The sequence below is a fragment of the Nilaparvata lugens genome, chromosome 1 (genome assembly GCF_014356525.2).
Source record: "Nilaparvata lugens isolate BPH chromosome 1, ASM1435652v1, whole genome shotgun sequence".
NCBI lineage: Eukaryota > Metazoa > Arthropoda > Insecta > Hemiptera > Delphacidae > Nilaparvata > Nilaparvata lugens.
In genome coordinates this window covers 89,639,439-89,655,578 of record NC_052504.1, presented here as the reverse complement: position 1 = coordinate 89,655,578, position 16,140 = coordinate 89,639,439, and the positions used below count along the sequence as shown (strand labels likewise).

The 16,140-nt window shown below is 33.0% G+C and overlaps 1 protein-coding gene across 1 annotated transcript in view; it reads right to left on the bottom strand.

Moving 5' to 3' along the window:
• Positions 1–11,181, bottom strand: part of LOC111060726 (EARP-interacting protein homolog) — an 11,665-nt gene extending 484 nt beyond the window's left edge. Inside the window, exons 1-3 of the mRNA XM_039445099.1 lie at positions 10,934–11,181; positions 8,377–8,511; positions 5,418–5,636 (exon numbers count right to left, since the gene is read on the bottom strand). Coding sequence (XP_039301033.1) covers positions 5,418–5,636; positions 8,377–8,511; positions 10,934–10,978 — 399 coding nt within the window. The 5' untranslated portion in view covers positions 10,979–11,181. The remainder of the gene's footprint in view (positions 1–5,417; positions 5,637–8,376; positions 8,512–10,933) is intronic.
• Positions 11,182–16,140: the final 4,959 nt, after the last annotated feature.

Below are 16,140 nucleotides of genomic sequence, written 5' to 3'. Positions count from 1 at the left end.
TGAATGATTACATGATAAAGGTTTCTGTGGAGGTTAGAAACAATGTGAACAAAATGAATGTTGCTTTGAGTCAAGTTGATGAGTTCAACTTTCAACTTAGAATTGAAAAAGTGTATGCTATGCATTCTCAAGTGAACATGACTAATTTTTGTAGGCAAAACGGCTTTGTTGAAACAAATGAACCTATGAATAAAATCATGCTATTGAAGAAAACAAAACGCAAAGTTTCCATTGATGTGTTAGTATTCAAAGGTTGTTTCAAGTTGCTTACTTACAAGATGATGACAATGAATCACATGATGAAAGGGTATTCCCCAACACACAATGATTAGGAATCCTGTGTCATGCCGGGATTCAGAATATCAATGACCGTAAATACTACGTATGGTAAGAGTCCATAATTGTATCTTTTTTCTTTCCTGTAGCCTATTTTCTTGGCCCTTAATCTTTTCAATTTTCGATTCTTTCCTGTCTTTGTGTAATATTCAGTAAATTTCTTCTATGATACATATCTTAACCAATCTTGTCCATAGTCATTTAAATTTGTATTTTTTCTGAAATAATTTTAGAAGTTGAAATAGTAGCTTATTTTCCTAATCTTTAAATTGTTGATAAAACTTAACTTTTCCAAAATCTATCCATTGTAGTGTAAATAATTGTTTGCTTGCGGTATATTTTTTCATCATGTATTACATATTTTAATCATGTCTATTTTTTTCAGGTATCATATTAGGTAGTTAGGTTTTTCAGAGCAATTTTGTCCCATGTTCTCATCTTTCATTGCATATTGTGCCATAAGCCATATGTAATTAGGTTATAGTTTTCTTCTGGGCTTTTAACCCATTTTGCTTTTTATTTTTCTTTGCTGTCCAATACTTTGGATTTTGGTAGACAAGTAGGTGTGATTTTTTTTTAGAGGTGTGGGCGTGAACCACATACGGCTGGACTCGATTATCTGACCTACTTGTTTGCGATATAAAAACCATATGACTGCAACAACAAATGTTTGTAAAACCTTTTGCATACTTTTGTTTTTGTGGTCCGATACTAGAGTCTGCTATCACATTGCCTTACAGACATCTAGGAACTATCCACCCAGTCACAATAGTCAACATATTTTTTTCTTCACCAGTTGTTTTTGTGGGAGTGATAGCTCACAATTATAACAAATTAGAGTCATACTTGGAATTTACAAAATTCCATAGTAGTATATTTTATTAAATATACTTCCTCATGAAAGTTCAGTACTGACATGTAGGATAGGCTCTAATTAATCTTTCTCTTCTTTGTATTGTTTTAGGGAATTTATTTACCCAGTTTTCTTTTCCTCTTGTTTGTATTTTTTAGGGAACTTATTTACCCAGTATTTCATCTTGATCATCTTTGTATTATAATCTTGAAATGTTTATACTTATTATACAGTCTTTAAATTTTAAATTATTTAAAAAAAAAATAATTGGTTTAATTTAAAACGTTGTGTTATATTATCAATTGAAATGAGTTAAAGGCTAAAATTTTTCTAAAGTGTTTTGTAATTGATATTTTTTTCAAATTTTAAAACTGTTTGTTTTATAAATTTTGATATGATTGATTATCGTTTGAAATGGATGCTGGAGTGTATGTAGAATTTTTAGTGGGGTTTGTTGATTAGAATTTTGCTGGTATGTGATTGTTTTTTGAGATGGAAACCCATTATTGCCTAAAGAAGGAATAACAGAGGTTATGACTTAGAGAGGCAGTAATGAGATAATATTTTTTGTGTTGATTACTTATGTTGATTGCCATAGATGCAAAATAATGATTAATAATGTTGATTGCCATAGATGCAGATTACTTATGAATATTGTTTGCCTTTGAAGCAAAATATTATTGATGTTTTGAATGGTTCTTGTTTAATGATTGATAGTAAAGTTTGTCATGAAATGTAGTTTGTGTTTAGAACATTGAAGAGTCGAAATAAACTATAGTATCCAACAAACGATGATTAATAATATTAAATAATTTGCTTTTTATACAATTTTGAACAAAATTAAAACTAAATAATTTTGAAACCCTGAATGATAAATCATAAATGTGAAATGAACATGCTATAAATGAAATGTTATATTAAATAATAATGAAATGCAAATATATTATGAAATGATTGAATAGAAGACCAAATGTCTGAAATTATTGAAATATGTATTGAAATTAAATTTTGTTGTGTGTTCATGATGTTTGTTTTTTACAATTTTGATAATGATACAGGGTGTTATGAAATTATATTTCTATTTTGAAGAATGGATTAAAATGTTGATATTGAACAGTGAATAAATGAATGATTTTTTTTTAAATTTATCATTGATATGTCCATATTTCACAATTATGTATTGCTGACTGTATAATAAGATGTTAACAAATTTCAATTTTATATATATTAAAATTAATTTTATGTGTATTAGATTGTATGGATAGCCTAATCAAGTTTTTCTTCTTAGTTTATAAGCATTTTAAGACAACAGGTACAGCACAGACATTAACATTGAAATAGTTATCATGTGAATCTCGAAATCAGTAACAAGTGAACGCCATGAAGAGTGTTAAGAACATTTGGGTGATTTTCAAACTAGTGTGACATATCTACGCCTAACCAATAACTACGCTAATGTCAACGCCAATGTCAACGCCAATAGCTACACCAATGCCTGCGCCAACGCTGATGCCAACAACAAAAATCAATGCCAATGCCTGCGCCAACACTAATAACTACGCCAAAATGCCAAAATCTGCGCCAATGCCAACAACAAAAATCAATGCCAATGCCTGCACCAACACTAATAACTATGCCAAAATGCCAAAATCTGCGCCAATGCTGCACCAATGCCAATAAATATGCCAATGTCAACACCAATAACTACGCCAAAATCAACGCCGATGCCTGTGCTGATATCGATGCCTGCGCCAATGCCAAAATCTGTGCCAATAGCTACGCCAATGCCAAAATCTGCGCCAATGCCAACAACAAAAATCAATGCCAATAGCTACGCCAATAGCTGCGCCAATGCTGATGCCAACACCAAAATCAACGCCGATGCCTGTGCTGATGTCAATAGCTACGCCAACGCCAATGCCAATATCAACGCCGATGCCAAAGCCGACACCAAAGCATACACCAATAGCAATGCCAATGCTTATTGCTGACTCTGTATCTCAAACTTCAACACTACTGCATTACCTGGAGGTAATTGCCATCCATGTTTACATTCACAACTTTGAACTCAGAAGAACAGTCACAGTATCATGAAAGAATTGATTCAAAAATCCTCTCCTAAATTATTCCTGTATGCAGAACTCTAAACCTTGAAAGCTGAAAATATCAAAAAACCAAACCTTACCTAAATTAATCCTCACCTAAATTAATCCTGTATGCAGCGTCTATCTCTTTTCCAAAAAATGAATTACATTGTCATTTCAAGCCTGAAATGTACATTGTATAATTACAAATATGATACAAAATTTATGTGACTCTGTATTGAATTTGGAATGCAGCCGTCTACTACAAACATGAAGCAATGCTAACTGAGATGTCACCTGTATCGAGTTTGGTATGCAGCAGTCGACTACAAGTATCAGCCCAACACTACGTGCATCCAGATCAGCCCAACACTTAACGTCATCACATTGGAGTCACACTTAACTGAAAATCATACTGAGTGCCTTAACGGACTGTTTTCCAAAATGTGCATCAATAAAATCAACCGCGTCAATAGTGAGAGAAATGAACATTTTTTGATTTATTGAAATTTTATGTGAAAATTAAATGTAACAATTCATCAATTCATTTAAAAAAAAAAAAATAATAATAATAATAATTTTTCATTCAACATACTAATTTTTTTTTATGCAATAAAAATTAAATTTTCTATCTATTAAATTTATGTGCAATTTCAAAAAACTATTCTGTACATATTAAACTTTCTGTTGAGATATTTTTCTTTAAATTATAAAGCTAAATCAAAAGTAATATTGATATTCTATATTTTGAGATATTGTTTGGAAACATATAACAAACGCTATTGATGAATTTTTATAATAATTTTCAATATTTTGGATGACATGTAATGTTTTTCTAGAAAAAATTGTTACTGTTCTCAAATTTAAATTTCAACAATTTTCATTAGGGTCAATGTAAATTTTTTTCTTTGAATTTTCAAACAGTAAAATTTTTTTATGTCAAGAGGGGGGTATTTGTAATATTACATTTTTCTTCTCACATTTGAATCGAATCTTCAATTCGAGATCTATGGAACTTTATAGTAAATGTCAGAGTTATCAATAGATGGATAAACTTTTTGATGGAGAATTTATTATCGTGAATGTTTGTTGCATTGTTCCATGGTGTCACCGAGGCAGGGTTAACAAATAACAGATAAATGGTTTAATTAAATCGAGATATATATAAAAATTTAAAATAACATTTTTAAAATAAAGTTTTATTGAGAACAGATGTAGAATGTGAATTCTAAACTTATAAGTTATAATTTTTTTATGACGTGTCTGTAATGTGGGAGGCGTTGTCTTTCGTGACTGGCAACTTGTGTCTTTTTCCTGTTCGACCTTCTTCTGAAAAATGGCTTGCTACAAGTACTGTTGTCGTAGAGTTTTGCTATAAATCATTTTCGTTTATTAATGTTGTAGATTGTGTTTTATATAAAATTTTGTGCTGTGTTGGTCAGATTTAGTTGTTAATGTAGTAAAGCCAATAGCCACTGTGTTTCAACTGTAAACTAGATAAGTATTTTTTAGATCGTAATAACTCTGAAATCATTAGGCTTGTAAGTTATTGTTCTTTGTATATTTCTGTATTTTGCCAAAATTTCATCTGAAGATTATAAGTTAATTTGCTCTGAAAACTGGATTTCTCATTCATAGGCAATAGATCCATTCACAGTTTATCAAGAATCTATTTTATTTGAGCCGACAACTTTCCTTAGGTGATAGGTGTTAAATGCTAATCCAACCGTTTAAGGAAAAATTGGTAGCACGGCAAGAGAAATGCCAAACCGTCGACTTGAATCTTAGACCTCACTTTTTTGACAATTTCTTAGTCTTTTTCATTCAATATGAATAATTACCACAATATCAACTTCTCAACTACACAAAAAGTGTTCTATTAATTTATCGACAGATAAAGAGGACTCAAAACACAAGGACTTAGAACATAAAAAGTGTTCTATTAATTTATCGACAGATAAAGAGGACTCAGAATTAAATTTGATGTACAGCATTACATTTATGAAAATTTATGGAAATGTTTCACTTCGCATATAGCCTACTTGTAATTATTGCTTTCAATTTAGAATACCGTACTTTATTTATTAATCTATGCAATGATACTCAAAACATTAGTTTATACTATTATCATAATTGAAACTGACCTTAACTTGAGTTCCGTATTGTGCAGTATCGAATAAACAGAGCTGTTCGAGTGGGGTAGAGGCATCGCTGGGACTAGTCTCAGGCATTCTCCATAATGCACTTTTCATAACACAGTCATTATCTTCTGGTCTCAACGTGTTGTAGCAAGTTGCTAATACGTTTGGATCCTTGGGTGATGACGTCAGAGACCAAACCTCTCCAACGTCGTGTTGATACACCTGCAACGTCAATTTTCAAAAATGAAAATATATCCTGTAATTACGAGATATATATCCTGTAATTACGAGTTATATATCTTGAAGAAATATATCTACAAGAAATACATCTTGTAATTAATTAATCCCATAATTAATTAAAATCATTAATACTAGTAGTTCTGTGAACAGAAGACCTCGCGCAGTTATAAACCACAGTCTCCTCTAACACTGTCCATCAGAGTAAATTCTGTCCTGTCCTGTCGTGTCGGCGAGATATCGGTGTATAAACGAATAAATTGCTGTTTGGGTTGTTGTATCGACAATGCTATTGATGTAAACAGCTATTTGCTACTGCCATCAAAAGCTTACCGAGTTGAAAGCAGAGAAAAGTCGGGAGAAAATAATATGCTACTTCAAGTTATCAAATGCATGCCTCACTGCTGTTTTTTCACTAAGTTACATTGAGATAATTGAATTGCATACGTCATTGCATGCAATTTATAATCCACTCGACAGCTGATTTATGATGAATAATTCTATAGTCTGATTTTTACTCTAATATTGGCGTATGAAGGAGGCTCCTTTTCCTTTTATATTATCCTTGAAATGCAATTTCCAAAAACCTTGTATATACGTCGACGCGTAATTTAGAAAGGAACATACCTGCCAAATTTCATAAAAATCTATTACCGCGTTTCGCCGTAAATGCGGAACATAAAAACATAACTATAAACATAAAGAGAAATGCGAAACCGTCGACTTGAATCTTAGACCTCACTTCACTCGGTGAATTAATCTTGCACTTGTACAACAGTACTCACGGTTTTCTTGTTTGACGGACGCGTTTCGTGGCACGGTTTCCGACAAGCAAGAAACTGTGAGTATTGTGGTAAAAGTGCAAGATTCATATTAATTATTTACAAGATATTCATATCAACAGTTCAAGTAGGATGAAGACAAAAGAAGAAAAAATCGAATTATATTTTCAGCTAAGTTTATACTTGCTGTAAATAGTGAGATTCCCTACAGACTGATGTAACTTCAACCTGAATTTTCTAAGCTCTTCAAATTCTTACGTTCAAGTGAGTCAAACTTGCTATAGTATAAGATTCACTCCCAACGATCAGCATTCATTATGAATATAAATAGAACCAATGCTTCTCATTCAACCAGTCTCTTTAGCTTCAAAGCAAACTCTCTGGCATCAATGACGTATTACAATTTACAGCCCCTAGCAACTAACATTACGTATTGGCCGTTTTCACACTTACCGATTGTCGGCTGACACCCGGAATTGTCTTCTGGCTGATAATTCTCACTAACAGCTGATTCTCATGCAATCGGAGGACAATAATTATAGTGTCGGCCGACAATAGATAAGGGCCAGACCACATTAAGCGTTTTTTCAGGCGACATCCCAATCAGCCGATCGGAGAGCTTGTTGCCCTTCCGACTCTAAAGGTGCGTACAGACTTTTGCTCTGCTCCGCAACCGAACGTCACTCCAGCAGAGCGATTGATGATCGACCGGGGAGCAAGAGTGGTTCGACCGGGGAACACGAGAAGAGCTAACATCTTCCGTAACGTTCATGATGGGTGCGACTGCAGAGCGGAGGCGGAGCGACTGCGGTGCGATGGAGGAACGAGGGCGGTACGAGGGCGGAGCATGCTCGGTGCGGGTTGAAAGCGCGTATATGTGTACGCAGCTTAAAATTGCCAGAAAACCGCTCAATAAAGTATGAACTTTAGTGTGAAAACGGCCATAGATAATTATCAACTTGCTTTACATTACTTGCGAGAGTAGAAAGAAGCGTTTCAAGCAATGATGTTTATTCTCAGTACATGAAAGGTACATGGCGTGCTTCAGAAGTTCGGCATTGTGATACTTCAATAGGCTGCCTACAGGAGTAAAACAGTTGGATTTAAGAGCGTTCGAGAGAGTTGTATCCAAGCACTTGAAAAGCAAGGCGTACTACAGTGTTAGTGAATATATGAGTGATGATTTGTCGGAAATGCTGTCTTGCTAAACATGCCTTATGTATGTTTTTGTTTTGTGTATTTTATTTTATGTTTTTGACGCCATCGATCCCATATTATGGGTAAAGGATGCAGATTTAGGTATAAAGGAAATGACGAGTCGTAGCTCATTTATTTTACAGCAAAAAGTACTTTACCAAAACCCCTTGAAAAATGTCACCTAATTACAAAAAAAAAAATCGAGTTCACTCTTGAAACTGGGAAATCATGGAGTGTGTTTTTGAGGAGAAGGAGATAGTTGGGTAAAATTGACATGTCTGGAATCAGATAACATGCATTTGTCCTTTTGATTTGATTAAACTCAAAAGTGATTCGTAAATAAAGAGTGAGTTAATATAGCTCTTGACATCTCAGTATTCACCAATATATAGGAGTGGAATGGGAAAAATCGCTTCTCATTTTTTTGCTGACACATTGCTTAAAAAATCATTGGGAATCACATCTTCAGACGTATGGTAACCATTAAAACTAATAAATATGAGCAAATATACATTTACAATTCAGTGGCTAGAACACACTAATTTAATAAAATTAAATTTGGATCATATAAACATTGAAAAACATGAAGGCTAGAAGTTAATGTTGTATAAAATGTTAAGGAATAAAATTAGTTATTTATTCATACAGCGTATAAATTAGATAAATAAAAATTGAAGTCTTTGCTGAGCTCCTCTTTATTTTACCAGTTTTGGGTGATTTTTAATTTAATGTTGATAATTATTCACCTTGCTGTTGAGAGTTCCATTCTTCTCATCGAATTCCACCAAATGAATCTGATTATTAGCAAACTTGAGAGATTGTGTACCAACCAAGAACCTTACTACCTCAGTCTCAGCAACTTGAGCTGCTAATGATCGAGCCTGAAAAAGTGAAAAAAATTTAAAAATAGGTGATAAAATCATACAGTTATTCTAGTTCGATAACGTCATAATTTTTTAAAATATAATGTTTATCGCAATAAAAATTGTAGAGAATTTAATTCTGGAAAGAATAATGTAAGCTGTGTGAACTAAATTCAAATAAAAATAGGATAAAATGTATTCTTATGTAGTACATTACACCACAAAAATTTGCTGTTTTATGAGGAGAGAACTAATAACTCATAAGTTGTAGCTGATTGCAAATAAAATATTCGGGTTTTTATGAAAAGTTTATTTTTATATGAAAGTAGCATATCTAAATGACATTAAACTTATACCAAAATAGTAGTAGATCATGCCATTAAGCCTGGGAGGAAGCTCGAACAGAAGTGGATGATCTCCTACGATTCCTGCCCAAATGTTTACTGAAAACTGACGTTGTGGAAAATTAGGATTGATGGCATGAGGATTCTCAGCTGCCCAAATATGTTGGTTGTGGACGTTAACGATAGCTGTTCTTGTAAAGTGTGCCTCGTCGGTAAATAAAACGGTTGCTAAGAAGTTTGGGTAAACAAGTTTTACTAAAAACCATCGGCAAATACCAGCACGGGGAATACAGTCTTGTGGCAATAAAGTATAAATTTTTTGGAGGTGGTATGGATTTAATTGTTGCTATTTTAGTATCCTCCAAATGACAGATTGATTGACATTTAACTGCACCGACAATTCTCTTGGGCTCTTCTCTGGATGTTCATAAATTTCATTAAGAACTTGTTCTTCTAACTCAACAGTCATAGTAGATCGGGGTCTGCCTGCATACATGTGCTCTTTGGATATCAAAGAATCTGTTTCAGACAGACGTTGATGAATAGTGGCAAAAAACCTTGAACTTGAACATACTCGGTTAGGAAAGTTCTCTTGATACAAACGTCTTGCTTCAGTACTATTACAGTATAGTGTCCCATTCCATACATTAAATGCATGTCAGCTAAATTCGGAGTATGAATAATGTCTAAGATTACCTGCCATTTTTTAAAAAGTTAAGACTTAACACAAAAGCAAAGTGGGATGGTTACAAATAACTGGCTAATAGATGAAACAAAAACACAGCGCGGTTACAGTGGGCCTAACTTACAGTTTGTTTTTTTTTTTGTTCAACAGTGAGCTAAAATATTTCTGAAAATAATTTTCAGCTGATAATTTCTTTTAAATATTTTCTTATTAAAAACATAATAAAACAGCTGTTTTGGAACAGCTGTTATTAAAATGCATGTTCTATTTGCAATCAGCTACAACTTATGAGTTATTAGTTCTCTCCTCATAAAACAGCAAATTTTTGTGGTGTAATGTACTACATAAGAATACATTTTATCCAACTTTTATTTTAATTTAGTTCACACAGCTTACATCATTCTTTTCAGAATTAAATTCTCTACAATTTTTATTGCGAGGAATTATTTGTTTACTGGTCATTAAAGAAAGTTATTGGGCATCAAACGTAGAAGTCTGTGTTTTTCTACTTAAATTTTTTGCATATTTCAACTTTTTTCTCAAAAACTACTCACACTACAGCTTCCAGACTAGTTTTATTAAATTTTTCAGATATTTTTCCATATGAATCCAGCATAAGTTTTCAAAAAACTAGTCCCCAAACAATTCAGCATCGGTGTATTTCACCAGAGGAACTGAATTTCGGGCGAAATCTTTCACCCTGTATAGCTCGCTAATGAAGCGTCTATGGATATATGTTTATGTGAACTTTTTTCTTATTTTCACCTCTACTATCACGTATTAAATTATTTTACCATAAATTATGAATCACTCTGTATAGTATGAGTAGATTTATGGTTGATGATTTGAAATTTATTTGAAGTGGTCACTGTTTGTTGGATATGCCATCAGAATAGTTATTTATGTTGAATTGTATGACGCCATGGATGCTATAATAGTAGATACCTAATACCTGCTGATATTAGTTTTTTTTTTTTTTTGCTGAGAATGATGCCCACATAAGCTCTAGGATTGTGCGTGGGTAATAAGGCGAATGATAATGAGAGATGAAATTGACCTACAGTTTTAGTTGTGTTCCGAACCACCGGGAAGCGATTTTACCTCATGAATCAGTGCAGTTGGCTCAAACGGTTGCCCTTCCAACGGGAGTAGCAGGGGCATGATTCTAAACTTATCTAAGTGATAGCATATTAGCGCAACCACTGAGTCAAACCGCTCCACAAAGATCCACTCAAGGGTGACAGAGAGAACCTGGAGTCCTAACTCCGCCCTTAATAAAGGCAATCAATAATTAAATCTTAACTACAAAAAGTATGAGCAGGATAGTTTATTAAATCTCACGAAGTATTAATTGAGGTGAATTAAAATATGTAAAGTGTATTGAAATATTGGCGATTAGGAAAAAACTTACTGGAAATTCCAAGCCGTAGAGACAGCTTGGTTTATCTTCTTCCATTATGTCATTCAATTAAAACCCCAATTTTGAATAAAAAATTAATTCGGACAATTTCTTGAGGTACTGTATATTTATCTAACAAAGCGTACGTATTATTGAATAATATCTTTAACTAATTTTGCCGTAAAAATAATAATTATTTATCACAACTCCAAAGTTAACCTCAATCAATGAATGACGTTTACGTAAACAAACTTGAACAGCTGATCGATTCCGCAGAATAGAAGGCGTACCTGGTCGCATGAATTGGGAATATCTGGAACTCAAAATATCTTGCAGCTAGCCGGAATTAGAAATATATGGAACTCCGAATATGTTGACAGGCGGAGCTCCGAATATCGTGCAGGCCGGCGGAACTCAAAATATCTTGTCAGCTGGTGGAATTGGAAATATATCAAACTCACAATATCGATCGTTATTAGCGAGACTGCGTATATGTGGGATGAAACAAATTTATCGCAAAACAAATGAAGGGTTCTATAGTTAACCTAAAATAAATTCATCAACAGTCGTCAGTCTTGTTTGAAACAGATAACAGAGTTTTGAAAACTTGCATAATATGTAAATGACTATTATTTCATAAACCAATATAAGTTTAATATATAATGAGCTATGAATTACCCTAAGTGGTTAATTAGTCCACATCATTCCAGAAAATAAGTCAGACTTGAACCATTTCTCAATCACAAACACATTATCAATACTCCCACTCTGGCACCGATATTTTGAGTTCCAGATATTTCCAGTTCCGCCATCTGACAAACAAATAATTTGAGTTCCAGATACTCCAATATTTCAATACTCCAGATATTTCCAATTCCGCTGTCTGACAAATATTCGGAGTTCCACCCAGCAACAGTTTTCAAGCATAGGACATTTAACATTGATATTTTGAGTTCCAGATATTTCCAATTCCGCGGCCCCGGCGTACTCACGAGCGTTTGCCTCAGGAAAGTCAAATGTTGAGGCGTGTGGGTGAGCCAAACCCCTGTCGGTATTTTGTGCTTGAGGTGCGACAAGTAAAGCTGCCTCGCACGTCAGGACGCTTTTTGCCTTGTAAACAATGATTGTTTGTTCATAATAATAGATATTTATGATTGTTTGAATCTTGATCTGTTTGAATCTTGATCTGTTTGAATCTTGATCTGTTTGTATGATGATTTTTATTATTCAAAATGGTAGTTTTTTCAATAATATAGATGTAATATTCTCTCAGATACAGTTTTATGGAGTAACATAATTTATAGAATGAAAAAACAATTTAGTGCTTTTTATACTTACTTAGATTTTATAGATTCTATTGAACATAACTCCCGATCTATTCAAGGAGCTTATTTATTGATCAAGATAATATTTGTAATTTTCAAGTTCGAAGCTATATTGAATTGAAAAACTCATTTTTGCTATCTCATCATCTATTTATTTAGTCATGTACAATTATATGAGAAGGCAAAACAGGCTTATGCCTAAAACTGTCTCTTTTCAAATTTACAAAATATGGGTGAGGTATTATCAGTTATTGACCGAACGTAGTGAGGTCTATGTTTCAACTTGATTTGCTTTTGTCTGTCTGTATGTAACGCGATTACGGCCAAACGCGTTGATAGAATTCTATGTGATTTGGCAGGAATACTCCTTTTTCAACTGCTTGTCGATGTATACACAAGCTTTTTTGAAATTTTGCATTTTAAGGATAATATGAAAGGAAAAGGAATTACTCCATACAGCGTGAATTCGAGCGAGACTACTACACCTCAGAATTTTGCATTCATTCATTCTGCATTCATATTTCATAAACTGATGGACTATAATGTGTGTAGGCCTATAGGACATTTAATTCCTATTGCTCTTGATTCTTGAATAGATAAGTCTTTTTCAATTTGAATAGGCTGATAAAAATTATAGTATCTGAAATTGAAAATTCAGTTGAAAAATAACTGATAATTCTGAATGAAAGAAATTGGAGATTGAAAAATGTTTATGATGTTAAATATTGTCCACAACTAAAATAGTTGTTGATTAATTAGTTGAATTATTTTTATGATAATAAATATTGTCCACAGAAATAATTAAATGGAAATTGAATAAAAAAATTCTTTAAATCAAATCAAATAATTTATTTCGCCATTTAAAAAAACAATCACAAACAAAGAGCAAATCAAATATGATGAACAATAAATTTAAACAAAATACAAGTGTTAACTTGAAAATAAGAAAATAATAGTACAAAATCATAAATATCTCTTTACGTATGTATATATAATTTACGTGTTATATATATGGCATCACCAGCAAAAGAATAAACTTTGCCCGCTGGTGAACGTTGCAAATCGAAAATAGTATAATAATTAAATAAACTAAATAATGCTGAAGAAATTATAATATTTTTGACTAAAAAAATAATAATTTTCAAATATTTTAGGAATATTTTTATCAGATGGAAAGATTATCACGGAACTGGATGAATTATCATATATGGAATACAAATTCAAACATGAACTGAGTTTGTTAACATTTCAAACAGGTGACACATCAGATACTTGTGAATGAGAAAATGGCTTGAGGTTTACTGTTCACAGAACCAATAGTATTTTATGAAGCCTTCAATACTTATCTATAAAATCAATCAACTCATAATAGATAGAAAAATCTGGTGTGGCACACTCACACAACTTTCCTTGTCGTTATGAAAATTGATCAACTGACGCTAGTGTTCACACGCATTTCAAGTTTTAGTCTACTATTCAAAGATCTGAGCCAGCTGGAGACACACGAGCTCTGCTATCTCTTTATAGTGAATGATTTAATAGACTCAACAGTTGCCAACAGTTTGCATTTGAATAATCTAATTTTCTCGAACTCGAACTTCGAGCTTATTTTCAATTTTAGGTGAAAATGTTACTAAACATTAATTGTAGAGATTTATATGCTTAATCTTTTCCACTTGATTTTTTTTCAAATTGTATCTGAAGCATGAAGTCCAGTCAATATAGACATAAAAATGGGGGTTTGCTTGCAATTTAAATCGTAGTTCTGATTTTTTTATATTCTATTTGGATACATGAGAGAGGTTCAGAACCGAATTCTTCATGTAAAATTCCCTTGTGCTAATACAGAGTGGCCCAAAAAGTTTGTATTTCAGGTTCATTTTCCAGTTTTCAGCTATTTCTGGCAAAATCAGCGATCGGACAGAAAAATTTGCTCTTGCCTTTTTTAAGATCATAAAATTCTGAATGAAATGAGATCATTTCTTTATCTCCAATGAGTACTGAGTTATGATTTTTCAAATATGAGTGATATTTTAAGAAAAAAATCAATTTTGATCATATTTAGTATTTGATGAACAATATAATTATCCCGATAACAATCTAGATGTAAAATTCAAAATCCCTCTGGTCGTAATTTTGTGCTCTAAAATCTGAGACTATAGGTAGAGCGCTCTATCTCATATAGATTTCCAGGTACACTTGACAACAATGCTCATTGTATTGTGAAAAACACCTCATTTTTAGCTTCAATCATCATCACCATCTATATTGTCCTCACAGTGATATTTCGCACAATGATATAAGCTCATGGGATTATGTTCTATGAGAATCACCCGTTAGTTGCACTTCATTTTAGTATTTCCTAGTGGAGAGGCGCGCGAGGACACTATCAAGGATCGCTTAAGGATCAATCTATCAAAATGAAAAAGTTTTCTTAGGAAAACATTTTTTTTTCAATCATTACTTTCTGAGACATGAGCGCCTAAAGTTTAAATTTTTGGGACAGAACATTTCAAATTCGGTACGAGATGAATCCATAAAATTCAAATGATAAATTCTCCATGGTATTTTTGATTTAATAAAACAAAAATTTTCTGAAAATATCAATTTTTGAGAAAGTTATTCAATTTACTAAAAATGACCAAAAATAGTGTTTAGTTGAGTTTTTTGTAAATTGAATAACTTTTTCAAAAATTGATATTTTCAGAAAATGTTTCAAATATTTCATACCAAATTTGGAATGTCCTGTCCCAAAAAATTAAACTTTAGGCGTTCATATCTCAAAAAGTAATGATTGGAAGAAAATGTTTTCCTAAGAAAACTTTTTCATTTTGATATATACCGGTACAAACTTTGAAAAATATCATCAGTACAAGAAAGTTTATTTTTAGCCTTTGCACAGCCTTAAGACGTAGACTGCAACATAGTATTAGGCCTACTCAACTTGCTAAGTAATTAGAACTACAATTTCTACAAGTTTGTTTAACACACCTGTTTAATTAAGTAGAACTCGTCTGACCTTTGCATGGGGAAATTCCTTCACCAATTCTTCAAGATCTGGGGACTGAGCTATTTTATGTTCGCTAGATCACTCAGACGTTCCTGGGACATTGTTGATCTTAGAAAAGTCTTCATTAGCTCGAGGTTCAAAAGCTTCTTATATAGTTTTACCATTCACATTTGATATTATGTATTTATTATTCATTTGTATTTTAAAATTTTTCGTTCCTTTAAATTTGCCGCCCCCAAAACCTGCCGCCCTGGGCGGCCGCCCGGTCCGCCCACCCCTGGGGCCGGACCTGCTCACACTCAACACTGAAGCTGCTGCAACAGTTATTGGGATGTGCGTAAACTTGCGAAACCATACATTGAGGCCCGGTTGCACAACAGCCGGTTACATTTTAACCGTGGTTAACTTTACGAGAACCAATCAGAGAAGGCGTTTTTGATAAGACGGCTTAGAACCAATCAGAGAAGGCGTTTTTGATAAGACGGCTTCTCTAATTGGTTCTCGTAGAATTAATCACGGTTAAAAATTTAACCAGCTGTTGTGCAACCGGCACTAAATTGAAGAGAATTTGATGCTCTATAAGCTCATGATCAGCATGGATTTTTTGCCATCGATATTCAAAAAGTTATAAGAGCAAAAATAGCAAAAAATTGAAAGAAAATGTGTTTTTTTTTCAAAAATAACACATCTTTTAGAGCGGACATCTCGAGAAGTAAAAGAGATATAGAAAAAGTTGTGAGATCAATATTGTAGGAAATTATGTAAGCTTCAATTTCTTATAGAATAGTAATGTCTGTAAAATGCATAAATTTCGAGTTATATGCGAGAAACCAAAACATGTTACCTTTGAACCACCCTCACCCCCTTAGCACACTGGGTAGGGG